The sequence below is a fragment of the Furipterus horrens genome, unplaced genomic scaffold (assembly GCF_987537825.1).
Source record: "Furipterus horrens unplaced genomic scaffold, mFurHor1.1.pri manual_scaffold_1, whole genome shotgun sequence".
In the NCBI taxonomy this organism is placed as follows: domain Eukaryota; kingdom Metazoa; phylum Chordata; class Mammalia; order Chiroptera; family Furipteridae; genus Furipterus; species Furipterus horrens.
Window position 1 is genome coordinate 108,889,234 of NW_028327171.1, and position 26,144 is coordinate 108,915,377.

A 26,144-nucleotide genomic window follows, 5' to 3' on the forward strand; every position below is an offset into this window, starting at 1 on the left:
AATTGTACACAGCCACAGACACACTAACTTAGAAGTTTAGAAGGAAAAATACTAGACTCTTAAAGTAAGAGTGATGGAATTATAAATAATTTCTTTCTACTCTTCCCAATATTCTAGAGCTCAGAAGAACCCTCAGGCTAGCCAGCCATCCTCTTGACTGAGCACACATGTGAACCACGGAGGGTGAAATGAGCTGTTTATCTGGTTTACCGGATGGTCCAAATTAGTCCTGGTCACCAAGGAGGAGACAATGGCACCGAATGGCCACACATCCATCGATTTCCCTGTGTTTTTTCAGTTTTCTTTAAGAACGTGTGTGCTTTCCCAGTGGGGGAAAAAGACACTGCCGCTCAGCAGCCCCAGGAAGTGACGAAGCACCATCCAGGGGGTTAAGGGTCTCTCAAAGGCTTCTCGAAACTCTCTCCACCCAGGGACACACGAGAGTCTTGCGATACTGTAGGGTTGTATGAATGACAGAGGAGAGAAAGAGCACTGGAGTCTGGCCAAATTCTGAAATGCAAGGTTAACTCAGAAGAACTGTGGGTTTTGGTGGCTGAACAAAAGAGCTGCATTTTCACTCAGCTGAAGAATACTTCTGTTTCCAAAGTGACAAGTTTTCACTACTGAGGCCACTCACCCCGTGTACCACCTGCCCTGCACCTGCAGGCTCTGTGCTCTATGCACAGAACCGGCACACCTCGGAGCGGGAGAGGAGGCATCTGCCATGCACTGGGCCATTTCCTGCCAAGCACTACACCAAGTCCTGTCTCTGCGTCTTCTTCACTGCTCAAAATAACACAGAGACCAGGGGTGCTGGCCATTTCTAGGGAGGCAAACTGAACATCCAGGACCACCCAGGCGGCAGCTGGTGAGCTGTGGGGACGGAACGCACATGCGTCACCTGGCGTGGACGCCCTGCTCCCAGGCAACACGGACACAGCAGCCTCTGGGTGAACACCCAGCAGGGGACTATTTCTGGCTCCCAAGGGGAAAGGAGGGGCAGTTCTATAAAAATATTTGATAATGTGTTTAAAAACAAAACAAACACCGCTGAAAAGCCAATTTACAGACACTGTGAGGCTTCCTGGAGTTTTCACAGAATCCCCTTCCCACCACGCTGGGACTCCCTGGATGAAACCCAGAGATTGACAAGGGGGGTGGCCACCCCTCCTGCACACGGGCAGCAGCTGTGAAGCTTTTTGGGCCAGATAATGTGCTAGGTGCTTTACACACATAATCTTATTGCTCAACAACTCTATGCTCGAAGTGACCCAGCAGCACGTGGTGCGGCTGGACAGATCCAGGTCTGCTTAATCCTAAACCCTTTTTCTGCTAATCCAGAGAGAGCCAGCCAGCTAATCCCAATCTGCCATCCCTTTGAGGGGGAAAGAGTGGATCCCTGTCGCATGTTCAGCACATCAAATCCTAAATCTCCCATGACACTCATGTGCGCCGCACTGCCTGGAGCAATCCCAGTTTTGAACACTGCAGCCATGGGTGTGCTCTGCTTGCCTCACGGCGTGGTCGGCCCCAGAGGCCGAACCTGCTGACCCACGGAGGGGAGGTTACTCCACTCACAATGACAGCTCATTTCTGTGCTGTGATCTGCTGCACATACCTGTGCTTTACGCTTCCCTGCTGCGTTCTAAGCTCCTTCCAAATCAATGCTTCCCGACTGGAAGACCATTCTCAAGGAAGGAACCCTAGAAACACTAGGAGACACACAGAACACACAAGAGAACACACAGCAGTAGAAGAAACTACAATCCTGACTAAAATCGTTCTGCTTACTCTATTTGCAGGTGGCCTGGTGTTGGACAGAATGACTCTTTGGAGACATGATTTCACACTACCTCATCTGAATGCAACTCCCAGAACAGGAACTGCTGAGTTGTAATTTAATTGGAATCCATGTAAAGTCCTATGCTTAGATTTAAAAACTTAAGTGCTCAAATACAACACAATAAAAACTTGATGCTGTGGCTGATGTGGCTCAGTGGCTCAAGTACCAGCCTGCAAGCCGAGGTCACCAGTTCAATTCCCAGTCAGGGCACGTACCTAGGCTGCAGGCCAGGTCCCCAGTTGGGGCATCCGAGAGGCAACCAATCAATAATTCTCTTGCACATTGATGTTTCTCTCCCTCTCTTCCTCCCTCCCTCCCCGTCTCTCTAAAAAAAATAAATAAAATCTTTACTAAGTTAAAAAAAAAACTTGGGTGGGCTATATTTCAAATATTTAAAAACTTCAAATTTTGGTAGTAAAGTTAAAAACAAGCCCAGTAATATGTGATTGCCTAACAGAAAAGTGAACACTGTTAGTATGTGGCAGTGGAAGAAGAATGTGCAGATCACAGGAAGCAAATGTTTGGCTGAGCCCTTGTTATCCAGAAGGACAAGCACCACTCCTGACTCTGAGAGGCACACCGCACAAATGACAGTGCCCTCACAGAAGGTAGGGACTTCCTTCTGGATAAGAACAGAGAAACATAATGAAGTTTTCAGATGTTCAATGGGCTGTCACGTGGAAACGGGGGGGCTAGAATGCAAACCATTGGGCGAAGGTAATTGAGAAACAACTCTTTGTTCAATGTAAGAAGAAACTTTCAAACCATGTCTGTGGGAGGCAGAAAATGGCCCCCTGAAAATGCCCATGGCCTAATCCCCAGAGCTGTGTGTTACTTTACATGGCAAAAAGCAACTTTGCAGATGTGATTAAGTCAAGGATATTGAGGTGGCGAGACTCCTGGCTTATCCTTGTGGGTCCAACAAAATTGCAAGGCTCCTTATAACAGGGAGACAGGAGCATGAGAAAAAGATGCGACAACAAAGCGGAGACTTTCTCAGAGTCAGAAGAAGATCTGAGGATGCTACACCGCGTGCTTTGAAAATGGAAGTAGGTGCTATAAGCCAAGGAATGCTGATGGCTTCTAGAATCCAGAAAAGGCCAGGAGCTGGGTTCTCCCCAAGGGCTTTTAGAGGAAAGCAGCCCTGACAGCAGCTGGATTTCCACCAAATAGCACACACTTCAGACTTCGGACTTTCAGAACTATAACAATACATTTGGGTTGTCTTAATCTACTAGGTCTGAGGTAACTTGTTAGGGCAGCAATAAGAGATGAATATAACATTGGACAAGGGAATAACCACTACCAGCCCCAGTGAGCTCCCCATCCCAGAGGTGGAACACCTATCTGTCAGGACTGCTGTGCAGGCAAGGTCCTGGGTGACCCATGACTGACCCCTCCAACTCTGGGAGTCCACATCATACAGCAGCTCCTTCTCCTGCTTCTGTAGTTGACACACGGGTCCCGGCCCGCAGGACTGGTGGTGGGCAAGGCTTGCCCGCCTCTCCTCCCAGGAGGACAGTTGGTAAGTAAAAGGTATGCTGTGGGGGATGCCCTCACCGCACCTGGGCCTGGCTCAGAGCCAGGGAGCCTGAATGGGCTGCCTACCTGAGCAGAGGACTCCCTTGTTCCTGGCGCAGGAGAAGTTGTCGCACTCGCAGAAAGGCCCGTAGATCTTCCCAAACTCGCTCTCAAAGCAGGAGCACTGGCTGCAGCTGCACTCCCCGCGCCCGCTGCACAGGGGCTTGCCCTCCGCTTCCCGGCACAGGTTCTGGTAGCCGCTCTGGTTCTCCCCTTCCTGGCACTCACACCTGGTGCCCAGATGGCTGGGGTTGCACTCACACAGACCACAGACGTAAGTCCCGTTCCCGCTGCACCTGGGGCTGTCCGGCTCCAACCCCACGCTGCAGCCACACTTGCAGTTGTAGGTGACCCGCACCTCCAGGCTGTCCCGGAAGCCCACGGGCCGCAGGGTGAACATTTGCTCTGTGTGTTTGCCTGGGCAGCTCCGGGCCTCCACCGATACCTCAAAGGACGCCTGGGCAGAAAGGAGAGGGGGACATTGTGGCACAGTGAATAGGGGTACCTGCATTGGCCTCCCAACTACCCAGGGACCTGGCCCAAGCACAATTCCTTGGGGTCCTTGGGGAAGAGCTGCAGCCTGTCCATGCACTCAGGGCCCAGGAGGGAGAGGCCCAGGTCAGCAAGTGACCTCATTTTACTTTTCAAAATAAATCATGTAAAGCAGCATTGCTAACTCCTGAGCTACTTGTGGGCTGCCTTGGAAACAGGCAGCAAGGTGGACACCAAGCTGGCAGATAACAGGAAAGATGCCTGCTAGCTGCCCACTCGGCTGCGATGTGAGTTAGGCAGGGCACTGCTCAGTGCGGTTCTCCCAGGAAGTAGAGCAGGACTCCTCCACCTCCATGCTTTCCACTGAGAAAGTAGCACATGTGGTCAGAATCACCCCGCACTGCACACAGAGAAGCGCCCTGTGGAAATCCACAGACAGGGGGCTGGCAAGTCCTTACCAAACGCTGCCCCTACGTGCTTCTCCCCTGAACAGTGGTGGTCCCTACACTGACAGGCCTGGGCCCACTCCAGAAACTGACTCACCAAGTCTGCTCAAATCATTCTGAAGCTCAAAATGGGCCAGGAATCAATCACCTTTAGCTATTGTTACTCTTATTTCTATTATTTACGCTGGAATAAAGCTGAACTCTTCTAAAATATTTTTTTGGTTTTTAATTGTATTTTATTGATTATGCTATTACAGTTGTCCCGATTTTTTCCCTTTTGCTTCCCTCTGTCCAGCACCCCAACTCCCTCAGGCAATACCCCCCCCATTGTTCATATCCATGTGCCACGCGTATAAATTCTTCAGTTGCTCCATTTCCTATACTGTACTTTACATTCACATGGCTATTCTGTAACTACCTGTTTGTACTTCTTAATCCCCTTACATCTGGCAACCATCAAAATGCTGTCCGTATCCAAGATTCTGTCTTTGTTCCTCTTGTTTGCTGTTTGTTTAAATTGTTGATAGATGTGTATTTATTGCCATTTTATTGTCCCGGTAGCATGGCCTAATGTAGCAGGTGTCCTGTAGGATCCAGTGGCACAGCTTCCCCTAGCACCCAAACTGGTACTCAAGGTGTGCCCTCCGTGTGGGCTGGGTACACTCTCCTTATAGTTGAGCCTGAATTGCTGTTGGCAGGTCAATGGGAGGGATTTACCCAGGCCAGTCTGCTGCAAGGACAGGCTGTGACCACCGACCACCAACCTCTGCCCTCCGTGGAGGATTAGCTGTGCAGGGCAGGGTGGTGGTGCTCCAACGTGGTCTGTAGCTGTTCACTGGGTGCACTGGTCCCAGGGTTTCCCAGGTGGTGCAGGCCAAGGTCAGTCCGCACCTGTGTTTTGCCCAGGGCCATGCTGCTTGAGCTATAAAGCAATCTGAGATGGCTGCTACTTGTGCTGGGCTTGGAGATTCCCAGGTGAAGCCAAGCTGTGAACCTAGGCTGGCTGCTGCTGGTGCCAGGCCTGCGGTCACTTAGCTTGAGGTATAGGGGCTGGGAGCTCACTGAACCTGCCTAAACTTGTTTGATAGGATTTAGGAAGTTGTGAAGCATGAGCCAAGACCAGCCGTTCATATGGGAAAGTCACTCTAAGCAGCTTGGGTGGGCCCATCAGTTGGGTGGGAGAGAGACTCAGGGGATCTCCAGGGCTGGGCAGTGTGAGCCAGGTGGATGGAGCCTCAGATTTGGCCCCAACTGCTGGCTCTGTGGCTCTGTCAGGGGAAGGTTCAGAAAAGGGACAATGGCCTCTTGTTCACCTTGGTGCCAGACACTTCAGTTCCTCCCTGTATGTCACTGGTGCCTTTCAAGCTGCTACCCTGGTGCTGGAGCTCAGAGGGAGTGAGTCTGAGTAGATGAGTCTGTGTGTGGGTTCTTTAAGAGTAACTGCCTGGGACTCTAGAAGTTTCTTCCACTGACTCAATCCCTGGTTTTTGCAGCCAGAAGTTGTGGGGGCTTATCTTCCTAGTACTGGAACTCTGGGCTGAGGCCTGGAGTGGGGCTGGGACTGCTTGCTCCTGAGATATCCCTCCCCAGTTTTTATCCACCACACTTGGGTGTGGGACCAGCCCGTTCTGCATCTGCGCCCCTCCTGCCAGTCTGGATGGATGTGGTTTTTCTAATTCTGTAGTCAGACTTCCATTCAACTCAATTTCTGACGGTTCTGAATGATGGTTGTTCTATATTTTAGTTGTAATTTTGATGTGGTTGTGCAAGGAGGCGAGACGTGTCTGCCTATGCTGCCATCTTGACTGGAAGTCCCAAAGCTCCATTTTAAAAAGTCATCAAGAACTTGCTTTATGGGGCAGTCTTCAGGTAATGATGTGTCCTTTTGAAGAACAATGAAAACCTATTTTTTTTTCTCTAAATGTTCTACAGATCATCACTTTGGGATCTTTACTAATTCGAAAAAGCCTCCCTTCAGATTATGTGACATCTAGGGACATCCCAGGGCGAGGGTGGGCGTCTGAGAGACTGAGGAGGGAGACCGACAAGCTCCCTGGGTCCTGGAGAGAATCCTGCTTAGCAACAAGCCATGGCTTCAAGGAACTCCTAACAAACATCCAGGAGTCAGCATTAGCCAAAGGGTGTCACAGAAGATGCTGTTGGGCAGGTGAGCTAAAGACGATGACCAGGAGCCAGGTCAGAGGACACTGGGATAACCAAGTCAGCCGCAGACAGCTGGGTCTAGCCCACCCCCACCCTCCATGTCTATGTGCGTGTGCGTGGGGGGGGGGGGGGGGAGAACGCAGATAGAGAGAGATTTGACAAAGCAAGTTCAGGACGAAGTTCCAAGGCCCTGAGGTACAGGTGGGCTCTCAAGGCAAAGGAACAGATGGTGCACTGAACTCTGCCTTGTGACAACACACACCAACATTACCAGGTGCCAGGCACCCCATACGTGCCCGGCACTGTGCAAGCATTTCCGTGAACATTTCATTTACATGCCCTAGAAAGAGGCACCCTCCTCATTTACCAGAGAGAACACGGGGGTCAGTGAGCTTGGTGCTGGACTCACAGCCAGTGAGAGGATGGGCCTGTGCTCTCCTTGGCACGCTACCTCTTGGAAGTGGGGAATGAGGCAGACTCCCGGGGTCCATATTGGGGTACAGAGGGAGAGGCAGCCTGTCTCACTGTGGGGACTAAGGATGGTGACCTCCAAGAGCCAGAGGCTCCTCCACATCTCCCCGCCTTGGTTTGGGATGACCTAAGCCTGCAGATGAGAGGGTGGGGAGACTCCACGTGACAGGAGGCACCCATGGGGACATCGAGAATGCAGAGGTGGACATCCCTGTCCTCTGAAGCTCAGAGAGAAGCCGGACTTGCTCCATGGCCTACTTCCCAGGGCTACGACTTTGCTACACTTGTTAATTGAAAAGCCCATGCCCCCAAAGATGTCTGTGGGTCAGAAGTGAAATAAACTACAAAGGAATAACCTGGACCGAGAGCCCGAGGCATTTTATTACTGAGACACTGTGGGAAGTGTCCGTCTCCGAGCACAACCTTCCCCACAGGAATCTGGCCTGTGTCACGGGGCGAAGTAACAAGAGGAAGGAAGGCTAATGTGTCTGTGTTTGCTGGGAGTGAACACAGAGGCCGGGGAGCCCCTGAATCAGTGCTGGCAGCTGACCACCCAGGGTTTAGGGCAGCTCACGCCCTGTCTGCCTGGCCAGGGAAGCAAGAAGACCGTGGCTCTCAAGCGGGTCCAGTGCCTTCCTCAGCCCTGGCATGAGGGCAGGCGGCCACAGCGGCCACAGCGGGCCCTTGTCTGCTTCCGCCCCCGGGCCTCAGGTCCTGCGGGCACACAGGAGCTGTCAAAAGCACTTCGGGAACAGCACGGAAACTTGCCCTGTGGCCCTTCCTTTCAGTGTCCCTTTCTCTAAGGGGCCAATAAAGAATGTGCAAAGCTGGCAGAGTCTGGAAAGAGGCTTCTCTTCCCTGATTCCTATGGCCTCCAACTGACAGTGAAGGCCCCCAGGGTCCTGGGGACTTATCATTCTCCCACTTCGAGATGCCAGAGGAAGGCAGGGCTAGAACAGCCCTCCCTCTGCCCAGCCATTGTTTAAGCCTCATTGGGATGCTCCTGGTTCCCCAGCAGGGCTGCTGGTCTGATCCATCCTTTCAAACAGGAACCCAGCCCCCACCCCACACCCACCGACCCCAGGGCTGTGCAGATGCCAAGTCCACTAGGAGCACATCGAAACAAAGCCCCAGAGGAGGGGGACAGGGATGGGACACCCTGGGAAGCCTGTGAGACGGGCTCACTGGGCCCTTTGTACTGGGCATGAGTGCTCGCCGCACAGCCGGCCACCTGCATGCTGATTGTCAAAGCTGGTCCCAGGGCTGGGCCCCTCAGCCAGTCCTGGCTGGTGCTGTGATGAGGGCAGGAAAGTATGGAAAAATCTGAAATTACTGGAGAAGAGAACCTCATTGGATTTGGGGCTTTTGAGGTTTTATTTTTGTCATATTTCTCTTTGAGGACAGCCCTGTCCCTCACCCCATGCCATCTCCCCTGCTTCTTGCCTGACCAAGATCCCTTAACCCAGAGAACAGTCACAAAACCACGACTTCTGGCTGGAAGTGATCACAGATCTCGCCTGCCCACTCCCACCCCTGCGGGAAGCTTCAGTTATGAGGAGGTGAGACCACCTAGCTGCCACTTTAACCAGCTGTCCCACACACGTCCCCATCCACATGCCAGACCCTGAGATACCAGATGACAGCTATTTCCTGTCTGCCTTCACTACCCCCTTCTCGAGGTGAGTCCCAGGGCCCGTCCTTCAGCTGTTCTCTATACTCCTGCCTAGCCCCGTGCTACTCCCTGAGTTGTCCAGAGCCCGCCCAGCTTGTGGCTCTAAAGAATGGAACCCGCCTGCCAAGTAACAACCAGACACCTTAGCTTTGCACGTGTGTCCTACCTGCATGACCCAAGCCTGCATCTGCAGCCCCAGCTCCAGCCACCCGCCCGTCAGTCCCCAACCCACTGCCCTCAGCTACTTTGTGATCATAAAAGGACCAAGTTCTTTCACACCTTTGAAGATTCACCTGTGGCTCTGCTCATGCTATGCCCACAAATGGGACCTGCCCACCTGCCCTTTCAGTGTCTGGAACACTCTTTCTCATGCTCCAAGCCTCAGCTCAAACAGCGCCCCTCTGCAGTGTGGGGCCCCCTCATTCCTTGGGGCTCCCATAGTAACATACCCAGCTTTTATTACCACACCCGTCAGCCTCCATACGGTCAATTCGTCTGCATGTTTATTTCCTCCACCAGATTTGTCTTTGGGACAAATATTGAGAGGGAAATGCCCAACTACTCAGTAGCAAGCCTGCTTGTCAAAGCCAAACTGCAAGGTCTTTGGAGAAAGACAATTCAGCCTGTGAGGAGGAACAGAAAGTTGGACTTCTGGCCCAGACTAAGTAAAGGAGACTGGTCCCAGCTGGACATGACCCTCTCCTTCAGCAAACTGGGGGTTGAGGGAAAGCCCCCCAAGCTCCCCTCCCAGGGCCCCACCCTCAAATGACCCTGTGCTTATTAGTTTCCTGTCCTGCTGTTGTCATTTTGAAATTCTTAATCATTTCTGAATCATTCTTAATTCATTTTGCACTAGGCCCTGCCCCCCACTGTCTCCACGGCCCTTAAGAGCATGGCTCTTGTGGCCTGGCCTGGCCCTATAAGCAGCATCACATCCAACTATAATGGACAAGTGGCCGCTCTTCTGTGCCAGCCTGTCTCCATCCACTAAAAACAGAAACCCCACTACCCTTGCAGTGGAACCCAGGGCCATGTGACCAAGCCCCCTGGACAGCAAGACAGAACTAAAATGCTGAGAGGACACAAGGAACCAGCTGGCACGGGTGCTTATTTGCGGGCCACCGCTGTTCAACAAGGGAGGCTCCTGGTTGTTGACGGCCATGGTGTGGGAGAAGCTGTCTTCTTTCTCTACTATTTCAAATGCTCTAAAAATTACCCGAATACATCAGAGACTTCTTACTTTTATGAAAAAATGGCATTTAAAATTGTTCTCTGTCTTCTGGACTAGGTCTCTCTACCCTAAGGTATCCCAACAGAAAACAAAATTTGTACACTAGCCTGTCCAGGTACTTCTGTGAGGCTTTGCTCCCAGTGTGCGTGAGGAGGAAGGGAACCCGCAGACTCGGCACCGGCCTTTCACACCCTAGTCCTGGGGCTTGCAGCTCTCCAGCAGGGGGCCTAGTGGCAGGAGTCTCAGACAACCCTCCTCCCTGGCCCCCCACAGCCTCAGGCATTGTCACATGAAACAGGTAATAATGTACGTCTACTTCATGCAGCCACTGCAGGAAGCAGAGGAAAGTAAAGCCCCAGCTGCAGTTTTGGGTGCATTATAAATCCCCATGAGATGGTGACACATGTTATTCCCTCCATGATAAGGAGGCAATGACTAGTGACATGATCTGGTCTGGAGTGAAAAGACCTTGGTTTGTGTTGCAAGCCCACTGCCTGCTAGCTGGGAGATCTCAGGCAGGTCATCACACCCCCAAATCTCAGTTGTCCTTTGAAATAGATATGACAGCAGAATCATGGGCATGAAGAGGCCAGGTAAAGGTGACGTAGGGAGCTGGTATCACAGCCAGAAAGCCGAGACTCTGAACTTCCACTGGCTGTGGAGCCTTGGCAATTAATTAAGTTCTGTGTACCTCAGTTCTTCTGTTCCGTTCACAGGAATAACATTATCTCCCTCACAGGGAATAGATGGAGAACATGGAGCTAAGTCCCTGTCTGGTGGGTTTCTGGTGCTTCCCAAAACCAACTGCATTTTCCTCTTGGGTCCATTAGGGACCCCAACATTCTTATAACAATTTTCCATTTTTTGCTGAAGGTGGCATGAACTGTCTTCAGTTTCTTGCATCCAAAAAGAAGTCTGATTTTATGCTGTTATTTTCAACAGACATGAGTCCCTTTGCCCTTCCTGGCTTCTAGGCGATTCATCATGATTGTTTACTTGCCACTGTCCTTTTAAAAAAAGAACTGAACACAGAGCTCCAGATACAGTCTGATCCACAGAAAGAAGAGTGGAACCATTATCCCTGGGGTTTCAAAATACTTCTGTTAATGCAGCTTCAATTGGCATTACTCTTTTTTTTTTAAAAACAACACTGCTTATTCACATTGAGCCTTTGAGAATTATAATTTGCTAGATCATCTTCTTAAAAACTACCATCAAGTTCCTGGTATCCTACTAACATTATCAATTAAATACAAGACATTAATCCTGATGATTTCAACCCAGTTTAACTTTGAAAAATATTTTAATAAATCTTGGCTTTCTTATTTATAAGATAATCAGTTTTCTCCAGCCCTGTGACCATGCCGTACTTGACAAGCAGGTCTCCGTGAGTCCAACTCAAGCCGGCAGGAAATACAAACACAAGGGATGGCGGGGCCTCAGCCAAGTGTTGCTTCCAGTTGACATTATCAATATTCTCAGGAAGTGTGTTCACTCGGCTACAAATCTGCCTGATTGTGCTGTTATCAACTTCTATTATTTGTCTTAGTCAGAAGGATGTCATTAGAAATTGTGAAGAGCCTTCCTGAAACCAGGTGTCCTGGCTGTGTGCTGCGTGAGCTCTTTCCTGCTCTGCTCCGCTGTACCCAGTTCTCCACCGAGCGGGTCCCTTGTCTGGGTGCTTTCACACATCACTCTTCAGCTTTCCTGACACACTACACCAACAGTCTATCTACAGACCTACACAACTAACATGTTCTGGGTTTTGTTTTGTTTTGGTTGTTTCTGCCTCCTTCCACTTTTCATAACCATCTCTTTAAACCTGTGACTATCAGGCTTTTGTAGTTTTAAAAATTATCTGAATTAATTATTAATGATCAAAACATATATACATTGTAAAATTTGATGTCTTAAAAATAACATTTTATTGGAAGGTCCTCTTTGACATAAGGCTTTCTCTACTCATACAGCTCAGGTATATGTGAAATAATATTACTTCTAAATAAGACAGGGATCGGCATCAATTCTACTCTTATTTTTTATTTGTATCAGTTAAAGCACTCCCTCCAAAAAAACTTATAAATAGGAAGATGGGAACAGAAGTTTTGTTACAGCAACATTGTTCAATTCCATGAATGCCTTCTGAGTCAATGCCATAAATAATCATTTTGAATGACATATCATCTGACAACCTGATTAGGCCCTTCACTTTTTTTTTTTAAGACACTTGACAAAAACCTGTCTTAGAAAAAAACTTCTTACTCAGTCATTATTCACTTTCTCAACACTGATACCATCTTTCTGAATCGTCCCTTTGGTGGTGCAAGGCCCCAGGCCCACATATTTAGAGTGGGTGAGAGGTATGCCTGTGTGCTGTGGAGTGGATGAAGGGCGGAAGTGGGAGGGAAGGAAGGACAGGATCGGTTATGGACTGTGGGAAAACCCCAGAAGACTGATGTGTAACCAGCCACGCAGCTGTACTTTTGAGCTGCTTCCCTGAGCCCCTCCGCCTGCCTGAGGCCAGGTTCTACCTGGGTGCTCATCACCTGTCTCTCCTCCTCCCTCAGGTACTTGGTTTGGTAAAAGGTACACATCTTTACATACAATGCTTCTTCCCCACCATTTAATTATATCCAGCTAGTCCACACAAGGCACCCATGCCCTCTGCTGGGTTATCCATTCCTTTTTATCAAACAGAACAGGTGAATGGATTTCTTCATATTTTACTAAGGGAAGAGTGAGGGTCAGAGTATCCAGGGCATAGAGCAAGCTGTAGAAGAATAGGAATGAAGCCAGGTCTCTTAGATCCCTGCTCCTATTCTGCCACCTGACTTCACCCTTGTCCAGTGAAGATAATAACAATGTAGAACACCAAGGGCACAATGACAACTTGAGAAAGACTTGAGGGCAATGCACTGAGGTCTGTCTACTGACTGGGGCTTTTAAACACGCCCGTTTGGCATCCTGAATACACAACACAGAGCAGGCTTGGGAAAGTTCCCCAGGCTGCTGAGATGGAAGACAGAATCAAAACTACTAAAGGATTCTACTAAGTTACAAAAGTTATCAAAAGCCGAAGAATGATGGCCAGTGCTAACACGTGTCATATAAATGGAGATGGGGTGAGAACCTACCGTGTCTCCGATCTTAAGGCCCTCACACTTCCTCTGGTCAGCATAGGATACACCATCCTGGCAGGTGGCAGTGAAGAAGAGGTTAAGGTCTTCAGGCTGATCCCAGACTGACAGCTCCACCTTCGACCGGATGCTCTGAACAGAGAGAGAAGATGAAGCCCAAAACATTTAGTAAAGGCTGCGGCCAAGGTGCCCTCCACAATGGTTCTCTAATGCCCACACGGCTTCACCTCACACAGGAGTCTCAAGCCAAGGCAAGAGCCAGCCAGTGGGCTTGTTTTGGTCCCGTCTCTCATCCCTTTCCTTCTCTCCACACCCACACACCCATCTTGCTAACTGGCCTGTGGTCTCCCACTGGGAGCGTGGAGATGTTGATAATGGTCCACCTGCCGTATGATATTATCTGCTTCTCCAGTCACCTCTCATCTACCCTCAGTGTCAGGCGTGTGCTCTCCAGACTTTGGGCCTTTACACATGGAATAATGTCCCTTTGCTCAATGGCTCTTCTCTCCTCTCTTGCTCTGACTAGCTCCTTAGCATCCTGCAAAATCAATTCAGCAGGCGCCTTCTCCAGGAGTCCACCCTATTGTTCTTCACATCTGCACCCATCCCCCATCAGGTGAGATCCACCTGCATAAGGCTGAACTATATTAGCAGAGAATAACATCTTTTGTGTGGATTATGTTCTCAAGACAGTGAATGAAATAAAAATCAAGCCAAAATTTTCCATCAGAATAGAAAAGAATGAAAGACTGAAAACATCAGTGTCAGAAAGGATGTGCACCAACTGAGACCCTCACCCTCTGCTGGCGGAACTGTAACTGGTTCAGCCCTTGAGAAAACTGTCAGGCAGGATCTACTAAAGCTTAGGCCAACCACAGACCTATATCAATTCACCCAAGGACCATATGCCACAGAGATGTACACTAACCAGGAAACATGTACAAGAATGCTTATGGCTACCCAAATGCCTATCAATAGAACAGGTTTTATTTTTAAGTTGTGGTATATTCACAAAATACCACACAGTAATGGGAATGAATGAAATGTGACATTTCACAATATAGATGAATCTTATAAAAATAACAAAGCCCCAAAGAAGCCAGACCCAAAAGGCATATATATGATTCAATTTATGTGAAATTCAAAATAGGCAAAAATAATGGTTAACCTTGGGGACAGTAATGGAAGACGGCACAATAGGGACTTCTGGGTGCAACTAATATTACCTAGGTGTTGGATACTCAGGTGTATTTAATTTGTGAAAAGTCTGAAAAATTTTCTGTGTCAGTTTTAAAAATTGCCATTGAAAATCTCCAAGGAGGATGTACTTTGGAGACTGAAACCAAATAAAGTAATTGGCTTATATTTAGGGGGCCTATGTTACACCCTGATTTTTTAATACAATTAGTACACACAGTCTAGCAGGATGTATGCACTTTAAGAGGCTCATGGACACATGAAACCCAGCGCCAACTGCTGAGCCGCCTCCCTCGCCAGGTGCTCTCTGAGGAACACGGCACTGCACAGAACCGCGGGCAGAAACGCCTCTTGCTCTCATGCGGTTTCTTTCTTTTTCCTCTTTTGCTGAGCATGTAGTATTAAACTAACCTAAGTTAAATATGCAGTTTTCCTAACAAATTAACAGCTGGTAAAATACTCTCTTTGAAAAAGTCTCCCTTTGTAACAAATTGTGTAAGTGCTTCTACAACTCTAAAAATACTCTTAAATCTACTTCCTCTTGTAAGTGCCAGCCTCAACCAGCGAAGGGCGGCAAGCACACCACTTCCCACACAGAGCACTCCTGCTGGGTATGGTCAGCTACTGACACATCTGCTCTCCCCACTGAGCTATGAATTCCAAGGGCCATATTAAATTTCTCTCTAGCACAAGCTTCTGTTGAATTGATGGAAGGACGGACGGTTTCAAGACAGCTACTAAGGAGTTCAGACCTGGGGGAAGAAACTTAAATGAAGTTATTTTTGAAAGAGAAGATAACTTTTAAGAATTTTTAATTGTGAATGAATGAGGATGAAGCAAAATCACATGTCATAAAAGGGCTCGGTGGATTGGAGCTATGTAAAAAGTTGGGTAAGAGTCGCATGAAAAATGGGCCTTGTGGTTTACAAACAGGATCCTGAAGATGCTCAAGATCATTAGCCAGGATGCATTAATGGAGAATTTGGTAGAGGGTGAAAGAGCACTGGGGACTGGGACTTCCATTCTATGAATCAGTAACTGTAATGGATAGAAACTGAATTCTATGTTCTACTCTGGCCATAAGCCCCCAAAGCCTTGTGTTTTGATCTGAAAGTTGTATTATTCCTGTTCCCTACACACTCTCTAAAATCAGAGTGTCTCAAGATGTTAGAGGCATAGGACCCATAGAGATTATTTAGTTCAAACCTCTCATTTTATGGAAACAGAAAGCCAAAGAAAAGGCTCCTCCAGGGTCGTCCAGCTGCGGGAGACAGGCAGACCAGGACCAGGCCTTCTGATCCACCCCCAGTGCTCTCCATAATCACTACACCCAATACTTCTTTCTTTGAAAACTGGCTCTGACTTTCAAGAGTGTGGATGGTCAATGGTATTCTACTTATAAAGGTCAGCCTTCCCAGAGGGCAGGACTGTGTTCTGGTTCACTGTTTTATTCCCAAGTTCTAGCATGATGCCTGCCACAGCCGTGAGTATATCTCTGCTGAATGAATGAATAGAAAACAAGATACAGTAGAGCCAGAAGCAATGCAGTTCTTTCACACGAAGACGTATGTGTGCCTCCTGAAAGTCAATGAACTCCTATCAGTTTTGCCCCTGAAGGATGGTTCCTTATTCATCCTAGGACAAGGAGAGAATGTCGAGAATGTCAAAAGTTTGGAGGCTATTAAATACTCAGTTGGGTTAGGTCACATCTGCAATTACTTTAAGTCAGGCAGCTGTGATGTGGGTGGGACCAGACTTTATGGCAACAACGAAAAGAGAAACATGTGCTCAGTGAAGAGAAACATGTTCCATGGCCTCTGATGTCACCCTCCACATGCAACTCTGGTGGTGTCCAGCTCGTTCTGCTCTCTCCCACTCTACAAAGAGGCCACGGTGACTGCTCCTCGAGTCCTACTTCCCTCTTCTTCGTGAGATGCAATGCTGCATTGTGTGTGTGCAGCTAGCTCTCCCTTCATTCCCTGGCACTGGAAGAGACCCTGTCACTAGCACCAACTCTACAGCAAGACTCCACATTGCTAAACGCCCTTGGGAGGATTTGGCGATCTCCCACAATGAAGAATTTGGCACCGCAAGAATAAATTTATAATCAAAGCCCAGAGTTGAAGATTTCTCACTATGAAAGTTGCTTATGACAGACTCAATTCCTTAAGATATTAAACATACTCTTTCCATTTTGCTCCCTCTTCAGTTGAGCTAAATACCACAGCTATTTCATCTTTTACAAATGTTCCAACCAAAATCTTTTCAGAATGTCCCCACAGATGGTTTGCCAGCAAGTAAGGTAGAAGTTAACACCCACACTTAGTCATGTGTTGCATGACTCGTTTGTAACCCCCCACATGCCGCTGAGAAGGTAAGGTGACTCAGAGCAATGCAAACAATTCGGTCAGAGCTGTGCCTGTACCCTGGCCTGGGAGAGCAGCAGGAGAAAGGAAAGCCAGAGGCAACCGGAGCCTCTAGTGCTGCTGCAAGCTCACACCACACCCACACCCACACCCACAGCTCCCCCACCACCACCGTGCACATCCCCCACCCTCACCATGCACACCCTCTACACGACACACACCACTCCAGAGGCCAGTGCTAGGCTCAAATCCAGGAGACGTGCTAAGGCTGAAGTCCAGCCCAGGCCTTCCCGTTTGCCAGAAATGCTGGCACCCTGTGAAGCAGGTACTAATCAACTTACCCCCAACACCACTTTCACCAAGTACGCTTTGCTCCAATATCTTGCCATTTCACATTTCTATATTTAATACTTTACTTTTAAATTCTCATGAAGGGAGGGGCAGAAGTAGGCAAATACTGAAGGGCCCACCTTTTTGGAGTGATGGATTGTTCAATATATTGATGGTGGTGATGGTTTTGCAGGTGTGTACATGTGTCCTAACTTAAACTGTATACTTTAATCTGTACAGTTTATATGTTAATTATCTCCCCATAAAGCTATTATAAAATTTCCAATGAATTTAAAATCACTGTTGATAATATTCCAGAATCGCCCATTTTTGAAAGTTGAGTTTCTTATGTTCATTCATACATTGTATGTCTCATTTCCTATTGTGTTCTCTATCAGTTTAATTCAGAGTCAAGTTACAGCGCTAGGTTCCCACAATTCCTCAGCAATTCATCCATCCCAGGCTGCAAATGTAGCTTATCCTGCCCGACTCCCCAGCAGCAGAGAGAGCTCCCCACTCTTGCCCTGACCTCCCTCGACCACACAGAGCATGTTCCCATAAAGATAACAAAGTTATTTATCATGAATCCTGCTCTCAGCCAATGCAATGATCTTAAATCCTCTAAGCATTTGAGAGTCCCACCCAGGGAATGAACGCCACCACCTCATGCTCCCCAGTCTCTAGCAGCCTACACAGTGTGGATGTGCAGAACCACTTAGCCCTACAATGCTAATTGAGAAGAATGTTTTTTCATTTCTGGTGAACACCACCCAGCCAGCTCTGTGGAACTGAGTGATGTTTTGTGCTACTTTATTAAAGCCATGAGGAGCTGAGAGCCTGAGCCTTCACCAAGAAATGCTCTTGGGAAAGGTCTAGAAGTCTGTCATCCACCCACAGGGGTCTGGACTCAGGAGCTGAAGATGAAGTGCTGGGAGGTGGCTCTTCCTCAGGGGCTCAGGAGAACATCCTCACTCCCCCCAGAGCCTAAGATGTGGTTGCTCTTCAGCCATTTCTCCCCCTAAGGTCTTGGCTCAACAGGAGGCAAGCTGTGGTCACCCCACCAGTGAGAGCAGGTCTGGCAGCAGCTGCCGTAATCCAGACCCCAGGACCCCCAGAGGACGGGGAGAACAACCTAGGCCGGGGCTCTGGCTCTGGCTTTGACTTTAGTTCATTGTCCAGAGCTTATGCCCAAGAGGTTCACAATGAGGCGTGGCCCTTGGACAGAGGGCCCACTCGGCAGGCCAGAGCCCTCCCTGGCATACACACTCTCTTCTCAAACACTCTCAGTATGTTACGTGTCCACTCACTGTGGAAATCTGAAAATCACTAAGTATAAAGCTAACTGGAAACTGTTTCTTACTGGGTTCTGGGTGGCCAATGGATCTGGCGAAGATTTAGAGGTCAGAGATCAGAAAAGTGGATGTTAATAAGTGGGGAGTGAGGAAGGAGAGGAGAAGGAAGACTTTAGTTTCTCTCAATAGGGAGTTCAGGACCCAGGAGGGATCGGAGAATTTGTGAAGAGGATCCTTAACTGTAACAGAAGGTGAGGGAGGAAGGAAAAACTAGCCACAAGTCCTCACACCAAAGCTCCAGGAGACCAAGGGAGAGCTGGCCACACCTCCACGCTCCAGGGCTCCTCCAGTGGCCAGAGGGCATTGCCCATTGCTCCAGGTCTAGCTGAGCAATATTTTGTCACTCAGAAAGGACCCATCCGTAGGTTGAAAAAGTCAACACTGGAAATGGCTGAGTTCCAAACACTCATCTGTAAACCAACTATGGTTGAGAAAGGTGGTTTCTCTCACAAACGTGATGCCACCGGGATTAGCTGGGTTCCCAGGTTAGCCCACAAAAGTCCACTTTACATAGTTTAGGATGAATAATGCTACTTAAACTAGACTTACTCTACATGTAACTTTGTTTTAATAGGAAGCTATGTTCTGATTTCTACCTGGGAGTTACCTGGCACCAGAGGCTACAACCATCCTAGGGCCAGGCAGGGAGAGCACAGCTGAGAGTCCACGAATACCCCCCAGCACAAGACACTGTGCCAGCCATTCTCCTGAAAAAAAGCTACGTCTCAGTCAACTACTTCCAGAGTATTGAGGATTGAGGTAGCCAAAGAAAGACAATTACCATATGATTTCACTCATATGTGGAATGAATGAACAAGCAAAATAGAGAAAGTCTGATGAGAGAGAGGGCAGGCTGACAGCTGTCGGGAGTAGTGCCGGGTAGGAGGAGGGCAGAGGGGTTGAATGAAAAAGAAAGAGATGGGGCGGGGGGCGGAGGAGGGTACAGGGGGAATAAATGGTGGTGGAAGGAGACTTGACCTGGGGTGGTGAACACACAATACAATATACAAGACGACGTGTTCTAGAATTGTGCAGCTGAAGCCTATATAATTTTGTTAACCAGTGTCACCCCAATGAATTCAATAAAAAGAAAAAATTAAAAATTTATCATGATATGTGGGTCAATTACATGACTTATTTCATCGACAGCAGTAACTAAATTAAACCATTCAGTCTAAAATCCCCCCCAAAAAGAATAGTAATTTCAAATCACATGGTCTCCCATAATAATAATAATAAATAAAAGAATTGCGGTAAAAGAGTAAAAAGGAAAGGGGCCTGGGAGTCACAGATGACCAGCTTAGGATGTGGAAGTGACTGCTCAACCACGTCTGCAGATGCTGCACTTGTGACAAACTGGAGCCAAGGTAACACTGTGACTTGTAATAGTGCAGAATTTCACAGGCCCTCTCGGGCTCCCTCTGATCTGAAGTGTGTAGGCAAAAGACCTATTGTTGATTCTTCTCAGGTTTTTCTATCCCATTTCAGTCTGCAGCTCTATGCTAAGCTCCACAGGCCTGGGGAATTCCAACCATCCTGTCCACGGTGGAGCATCAATGTGCATGCTTCCCGTGACTTCCCCCCAGGGAGCACAGCGACAGGATCGCCTAGACAACTGGGTGAGCAGACAGCACCCGCACCCACCCAAGTGAGGTGTGCTCCACTGGGACCTGGATATCATGTAGTCAGAACCCAAACACAGTGAGAGGCCACAAGCCTGAGTCTGACTGAGCAGTCACAGCTCACAGGCGTCAGCTTCTGACAAGAGGCAAGCTGGCAGAGGTGAGGGGAGAGGATGCATCAGGCAGGGTGGCCTTCTCCATCCTGCACCTGAGCAAAGGAGAAAGGCACCAAACTCAAGAGGCAACAGTCAGGAAGCAGAGCCAAGCACGCCGGCATGGTACACTGCCCACGTGAGTCCAGGTCAGCGCCCAAAGCCTCAGTGGGAGAGGGTGGGGTGGAGGTGGGAACGGGAAGAAACCGATGACTTACATTGTATGCATTGATAATCAGCTGAATGATATTATTGGAGTCTGCATGTAAAATCTCCACCGTTGTTCCAGGTATCAGGGCCGTAAAATTCTTGGGGGAAAACGAGAAATAAGAATTAAGCCCATTTCCCTTCCACACTACTGGACTGAACCCTGCTCTCCGAGCAGAAAACGCCCCTGGGGCTAGTCTCCCACTCTCACACCACGACTTGGGAGGGTGCCTCAGGGGAAGCCGGAAAGAACTGGCACAGAGGAGCAGAGTTACTGCGGCAGGCTGTGCAATATCCCCCCATGAAGGTCTAGATCTGTCCCTACAGTGTGACGCCACGCTCCTTCCTGGAGCCCCCACCCCTCCGGCAGGGGATGGACTGCTCTCCGAACGTCCATCCTCCAGGTCCACATACTCTACCGTGTTTCCTGCCATCTCTCCCCTAGTCTACACAGGTGTTCCCAGTTCAAGGATGCCCTTAACATGCTCAGCAGCAGTGAAAGGCGAAGCTTTCAGAGGGGCTCACATGAAGCCCCTTTTCCTAACAGGGAACAGAGACGGCAATTATGACCTCTGGGTAAAGTCCTGCAACACAGCAGGTGGCCTTGAAGTACTTGCATTTCCTCTTTCAGTTGTATTAACACCTGAGTATGTCACTTTATTAAAGTGGCAGAAACATCTGGAAACACCACCACCTGCAGCCTGCCTTGGACTCCTCGCTGGTTCTGAGCAAGGATGGCTAAAGCCAAGGTGACCTCTTCCCTCCTGTGCTCCTGGATGCACACTCAGGCAGTCTGTGCAATTGATCCCTTAAAAAATGTTATTTATAAATGGGTATGTTTTATCCTGCCACATTCCATGAAACAAAAAAAGAAAAACATTTTCATCTTCTAAAATTGATTCAGACTAAAAAAAGATAAAGAGCTCAAGAACATTAGGTGGCATTTATCAGTAGTGATCTCAGGCAGGAAAGGTAGAAAAACATAATTAGGCAAAGGCTCCTTGTGGGTATTTAGAGTGGAAAGGAGCGGGGACCGAGCCGGCTGTTCTAGCGGTGGGGATGAAGTTCCCATAACCTCTCAGTTCCAAGGGTGTCGGAGGCGAGCTGGGCTTTCCATCTCGCTTACATGAGCAACTTGGAGAAGTCCTAGCTCCAAATGTGACTTGCCTGTGATTGTGGGGAAGAGCACGAGGGGAGTTTATTACGACGGTCCATGAAGTGACCCAGAAATAGTCTCTTCTAGACAGAACATATTCATAACACAGACTTCTCTGTTCACTCAACACATCTTGTTTTTTTGGGAATTCCTGTCCCAGGCTAACTGCCTGGCCTCCTGCGCTCTGTGGGCAAGGCAGAACAACTCTGGAATACTGGAATTAGTGACGCAGGCTGCTGCCATGCCTAAGTTTTCTTCCTGTATATTTTCATTTTATATTGTCCTTCCCCTGTGTGCCCTGTGTGTTTCCATTACATCATCTGAAAAGTGGGAATTCATATTTCTAAAGTTTTTCTCAAGATTAAATTAGATACCATATGTTTAAATTCCCTGTATAGGCATACACTGCTAGGTGACTTCCTTAACACTATTATTTTCCACTAGATCAAGACAGGGCTAAAATCCTCCCCACCCCCCTTGACTCTTCCTCCACATAGGGCAGGGATGTTGACATTCCTCACCCCACATTCTAGCCTCCCATTCACCTTAGGGCCAGCATGGGCCCCATAAGCAGCACACCAGCTTCCCTCACTCCCTCCACGTGTACCTTGTAGAGCATATAATGGTTTTTCGTCACTGCAAAGATGAGGTTGATGTTGTTCTCTGCCAACTTCTCTCCAAGCAAGGCAAGGGATGGATAGTCCTAGGGCCAATGCAAAAGTAAAAGCTGTAACATTTCTTAACAGGCTGAGATACTACCAGGCTTCAACATGCACTCAGTAACCCATCACTTGCCACGAACAGCATCTTCCCCTGGCAGCCCAATCACAAAGCCCCATCGGCAGGTTCTACTGAGGAAGTGTGTAGAGAAGGCCTTCCAGGAATAGCCGCTCTGGGACCTACCACCTAGACCCACTCCTCCCACCCCAGAATGGAGGAGTGATCAATGGAGGTTTCCCCTGCCTGGTCTACATTTCCATCCTTTCAGCAGGGATGGGGCAGAGTTGAGAGGCTCCATAAGGAACAGCCACCACATGCTCCCATTTACCATCAGCACCTATTACTTAAGACCTTTCCTCCCAATCTCCTTGCCCCGTTTTCCCCTCCTTGTCCTATGTCTAACGACTGGGCCTGCCAGTATCCTCCACATGTCCTGCTAAGTCCTGCTCATGACTCAGAATGGGCAGAGAGGCTGCTGCCTCCGCATTAAAAGTTGGGCTAAGGCGGGGGACAGGATACAAGCAGGGAGGAGGCTGAGAGGCACTTCAACAATGTCCTGAAGGATTTTCAGGGTTCATAGGGGGTACAGGGGTCTATAGCAGTTCTACACCTATGAACCCTTTTCCCAGACTTTATCATTCTTGGGTAACATGGAAGGCTTGGACATTGACCATCCCTTGAAACTGGAGAAAATGGGCTCATCCAGCAAAGAAAATTAGAAAGAATTCCTTTCTAGCCAGACACCAAAATGGATTCAGAAAGGAGGAAGGGAAGGGATTTATGTTTTTAATAATAGTAAGTGTGACAAGATCTTGGTAATTGCTGGGTCTGGGTGACGGGAATGTGGGAATTCATCTCACTGGTCCATTGTTCATTGCAGATGCGTAAAATTTTAAATAAATTCTTTTAAATTACGTTGTCATTGTGGTAGATCACTGGGAGCAGAGGGTCTAGGGGCCACCCATTCCACGCAGGATGCCTTCTGCCCCTTCAGACACCAACGGGCCCAGTGCCTAGGGGAGCCCGTTTCTACAAGGTGGGAAGCTTTGTCTCAGCTTGGCCTGTCTGGTAACTTCTATCCCAGTTTCGATCTCTGAAGGAGCACACTGCCCCTCCCGTAAGATTTGTCCTGTCTCCCTGATCACCTCTCCCCTCAGTGAAGCACTCCCATTTAGGTGCACAATGGCAGAAGGACGAACCAGTGACAGAAATCTCTCAGCAATGCTCCAAGTCAATGGGGAGTCGCCCAGCTACAGAAGATGGAATAATGAAATCCAATCCCCCAGATGGCTGGGTAAGTCAGCGAGTGGAGGCCAGATGAGGATTTCAGTGCCAGCTGAGACCTTGGCCCAGGGGCCGGGTCACGGGGCAGCGCTGGGGCCCGGCCTCACCATCTGGTTGGACGCAGCGTACTCGTCGGCCTCGTTCAGGTGGCACCGTCCATCGTGCGGCCGCACCAAGCCGGCCAGCTTCCCATCCAGTGCGATGTGGGGCACGTCATCCGTCGTGAAGACCAGCAAGTGCAAGGCATCCTTCCGCCAGCCGATCTTCTCCTGAGGGACACAGGTCTGATGGGTGCAAAGCCTTTCTGGGCACTACCCAAGCCCGCCGGGCCTTCGGAGAGGGCACTGACTCCTCCCCAAGGGTCACGGTGTGAATGAGGGGCATTCCCCTGTGTACCTGGGGGCCCGCATAAACCCACTGGAGAGGCATCCACAGAGCTCAGGAAAGACACAGCCTGGACTGGAGAACCGCAAATGCATGGAGACAAATTTCCCAGGCTTGGCTCATATAGGCCCCGGTGCCTGGAACGTTCCCTCCAGCCCATCACAGTCCCCCCAGCTCCTTTCAGTTCACACCAGGGGCTGCTCCCCTTCCAGCCTCCCCTATTATTCCTTCCCCAGAACAGCCTTTATGCCTCCCCAACCTTTCACAACACACGCAGGCTGGCTTGTCTAAGATGACAGGTAAGTGAACGCTTTAGTCCCCAAATTAGATTGAATTGCTGGCATGGAACACTCAAATGACCAAGAGACAGATCTATCTTTAGAGGATGGTAAAATCTGCCATTCATGTTGGCAGGTGTAAACCACTCCCATCATTAACTGAACCACTCTGGTGTTTCAGTGCAATCAGGGAAGCTCTTCTCTCCCTTTACAGCTTCACTACATGGAATGTACCCACTCTTCAGCCGAAGGCACAGCTGAATGCCGTCTGTTTCGTGATGGAAGGGCTCTGTGTTTCGTATTTAGCCACTGTGGCTGTGACACTGCACTAGGAGCAGCTAGATGCTGACAGAGGGCAACAAACATGGAGACATGGCTGCCGTCTTACTAACAGTTAAGGGACGTCCCAAAATATGTTGGTAGCAGGCTGAACACGTGAAGGGTTTAAACACTGTTGGGAGCTGTTGGCACACGTGCACACTGGATATTGAAATCAAGACTGTATTTTTACGGCAGACGAGAGGTTGAGGGTTCCTCCCTCTCTTTCTTATCACCATAATAGATAAAACAGCCTTCAAGAGCTGTGATGCTTTCTCACTTGCTCCAAAATCACAACAAGTCAGAGTAATATGAGGGGCAAAGGAGTTTGAAGAGAGGCCAGTGAGGACCAAAAGCCAGCAGGCCTGCTATAAGAGACGTAACCCCTTAGGGAATCAGTTTCCTTAACTCTCAACATCCATCCAACATACAGTTACTGACCTCCTGCTGTGTGCTAGGCCCTGAGTCTAGGCAAAGATTTCTTAGATGAGATAGTTCATAGGATAAAAGAGTGATGAATTGGACTTCACCAAACTTGTTGTGTATCAGTAGTTTGTTACTTAAAGAACTTATGCAAATAGACATGCTAATGAAGGTAAATACAATGTCAATGGCAACTGGGAGAGAACATGCAGGGAGAGATTTCCAGGGTACATGAAACTTAACCTGAGCTGGAAGGATGAGAAAGACCCTTCTAGAAAGCTGGAAGACCCTGGCTGCTGTGGCTCAGTGGACTGAGCGGGCATATTACTAGGTTGCACGCCAGGTCCCCAGTTGGGGACGTTGAGTTAGAGGCAACCACACAGTGATGTTTCTCTCCCTCTTTCTCCTTCCCCCTCTCTCTAAAAGTAAAATAAATAACAAACAAATAAATAAATTATTTTTTTTTAAAAAGAAAGAAAGCTAGAAGAAGAAATGAGGCAGAAGGGGGGTGAGGGGCGGGTGGTCATTCTAAGCACTAACAAAGACAAAATGAAGAGGTTGGGCACATTTTGGGAGACCTGGAGTAAATAATCTAGACAGTCCCTTATAGCAATAAAATTCTAAGCCATGACATAACTAACGTATACTGTTAGAAGTTTATGTAGTGGTTCCCGCTGGTGGCAGGATTAGGGCATGCGTGGGGGAGCAAAGGAAGAGGTCACAAGGAGGTTCCAGGTTGCTGGTAATGTTCTGTGTCTTGACCTGGTATTTCCACCTTGTGAAAACTTATTGAAATGCATTCTTATGTAAAGTTTTTAAAATGTACATTATACTTTGATAAACAGCTTAAAAATTTTAAATAAATAAGCAATAATTATAATCCATGGAGTGTGGAAGGGGGGCAGCGAAATGCATGGGAGAAGAAGCATAATCAAGAGAGTACAAACCACAGCAATGATTTTTTTGGAGGAAAAATGTGGCTTTCTTATCCAGGGCAAAGCAATGTGCTACATACCTTAACATAATGTATCGATAGAAGGCCAACCTTTAATTTTACAAGGTGTATTAAGAACCTTAAAAAAAATCAAAAACCTAAATGGACAAAGAGATCATTTTCATGGACTGGAAGAGCTATTATTGCAGACATGTCATATTTCTCCCTAGATTTACCTATACATTTGACACAATCTCAACTGAAAGCCCAGAAGACCTTTTTGAGAAAACAACAGGCTGATTCTAAAATTTAGATGGAAAGGCAAATGACAGAGACTATTCAAACAATTCTGAAGAACAACAAAGTTGGGGAACTCATTATCTAA

The 26,144-nt window shown here is 48.4% G+C and overlaps 1 protein-coding gene across 1 annotated transcript in view; it reads right to left on the bottom strand.

The window, feature by feature from the left end:
* The window catches only part of ITGB5 (integrin subunit beta 5), a 126,007-nt gene that overhangs the window by 34,175 nt on the left and 65,688 nt on the right, over positions 1 to 26,144 (bottom strand). The window contains exons 6-10 of the mRNA XM_090277756.1: positions 23,530 to 23,691; positions 22,026 to 22,121; positions 20,274 to 20,363; positions 13,034 to 13,168; positions 3,452 to 3,881 (exon numbers count right to left, since the gene is read on the bottom strand). Of these exons, the coding sequence (XP_090133882.1) occupies positions 3,452 to 3,881; positions 13,034 to 13,168; positions 20,274 to 20,363; positions 22,026 to 22,121; positions 23,530 to 23,691 (913 nt within the window). The remainder of the gene's footprint in view (positions 1 to 3,451; positions 3,882 to 13,033; positions 13,169 to 20,273; positions 20,364 to 22,025; positions 22,122 to 23,529; positions 23,692 to 26,144) is intronic.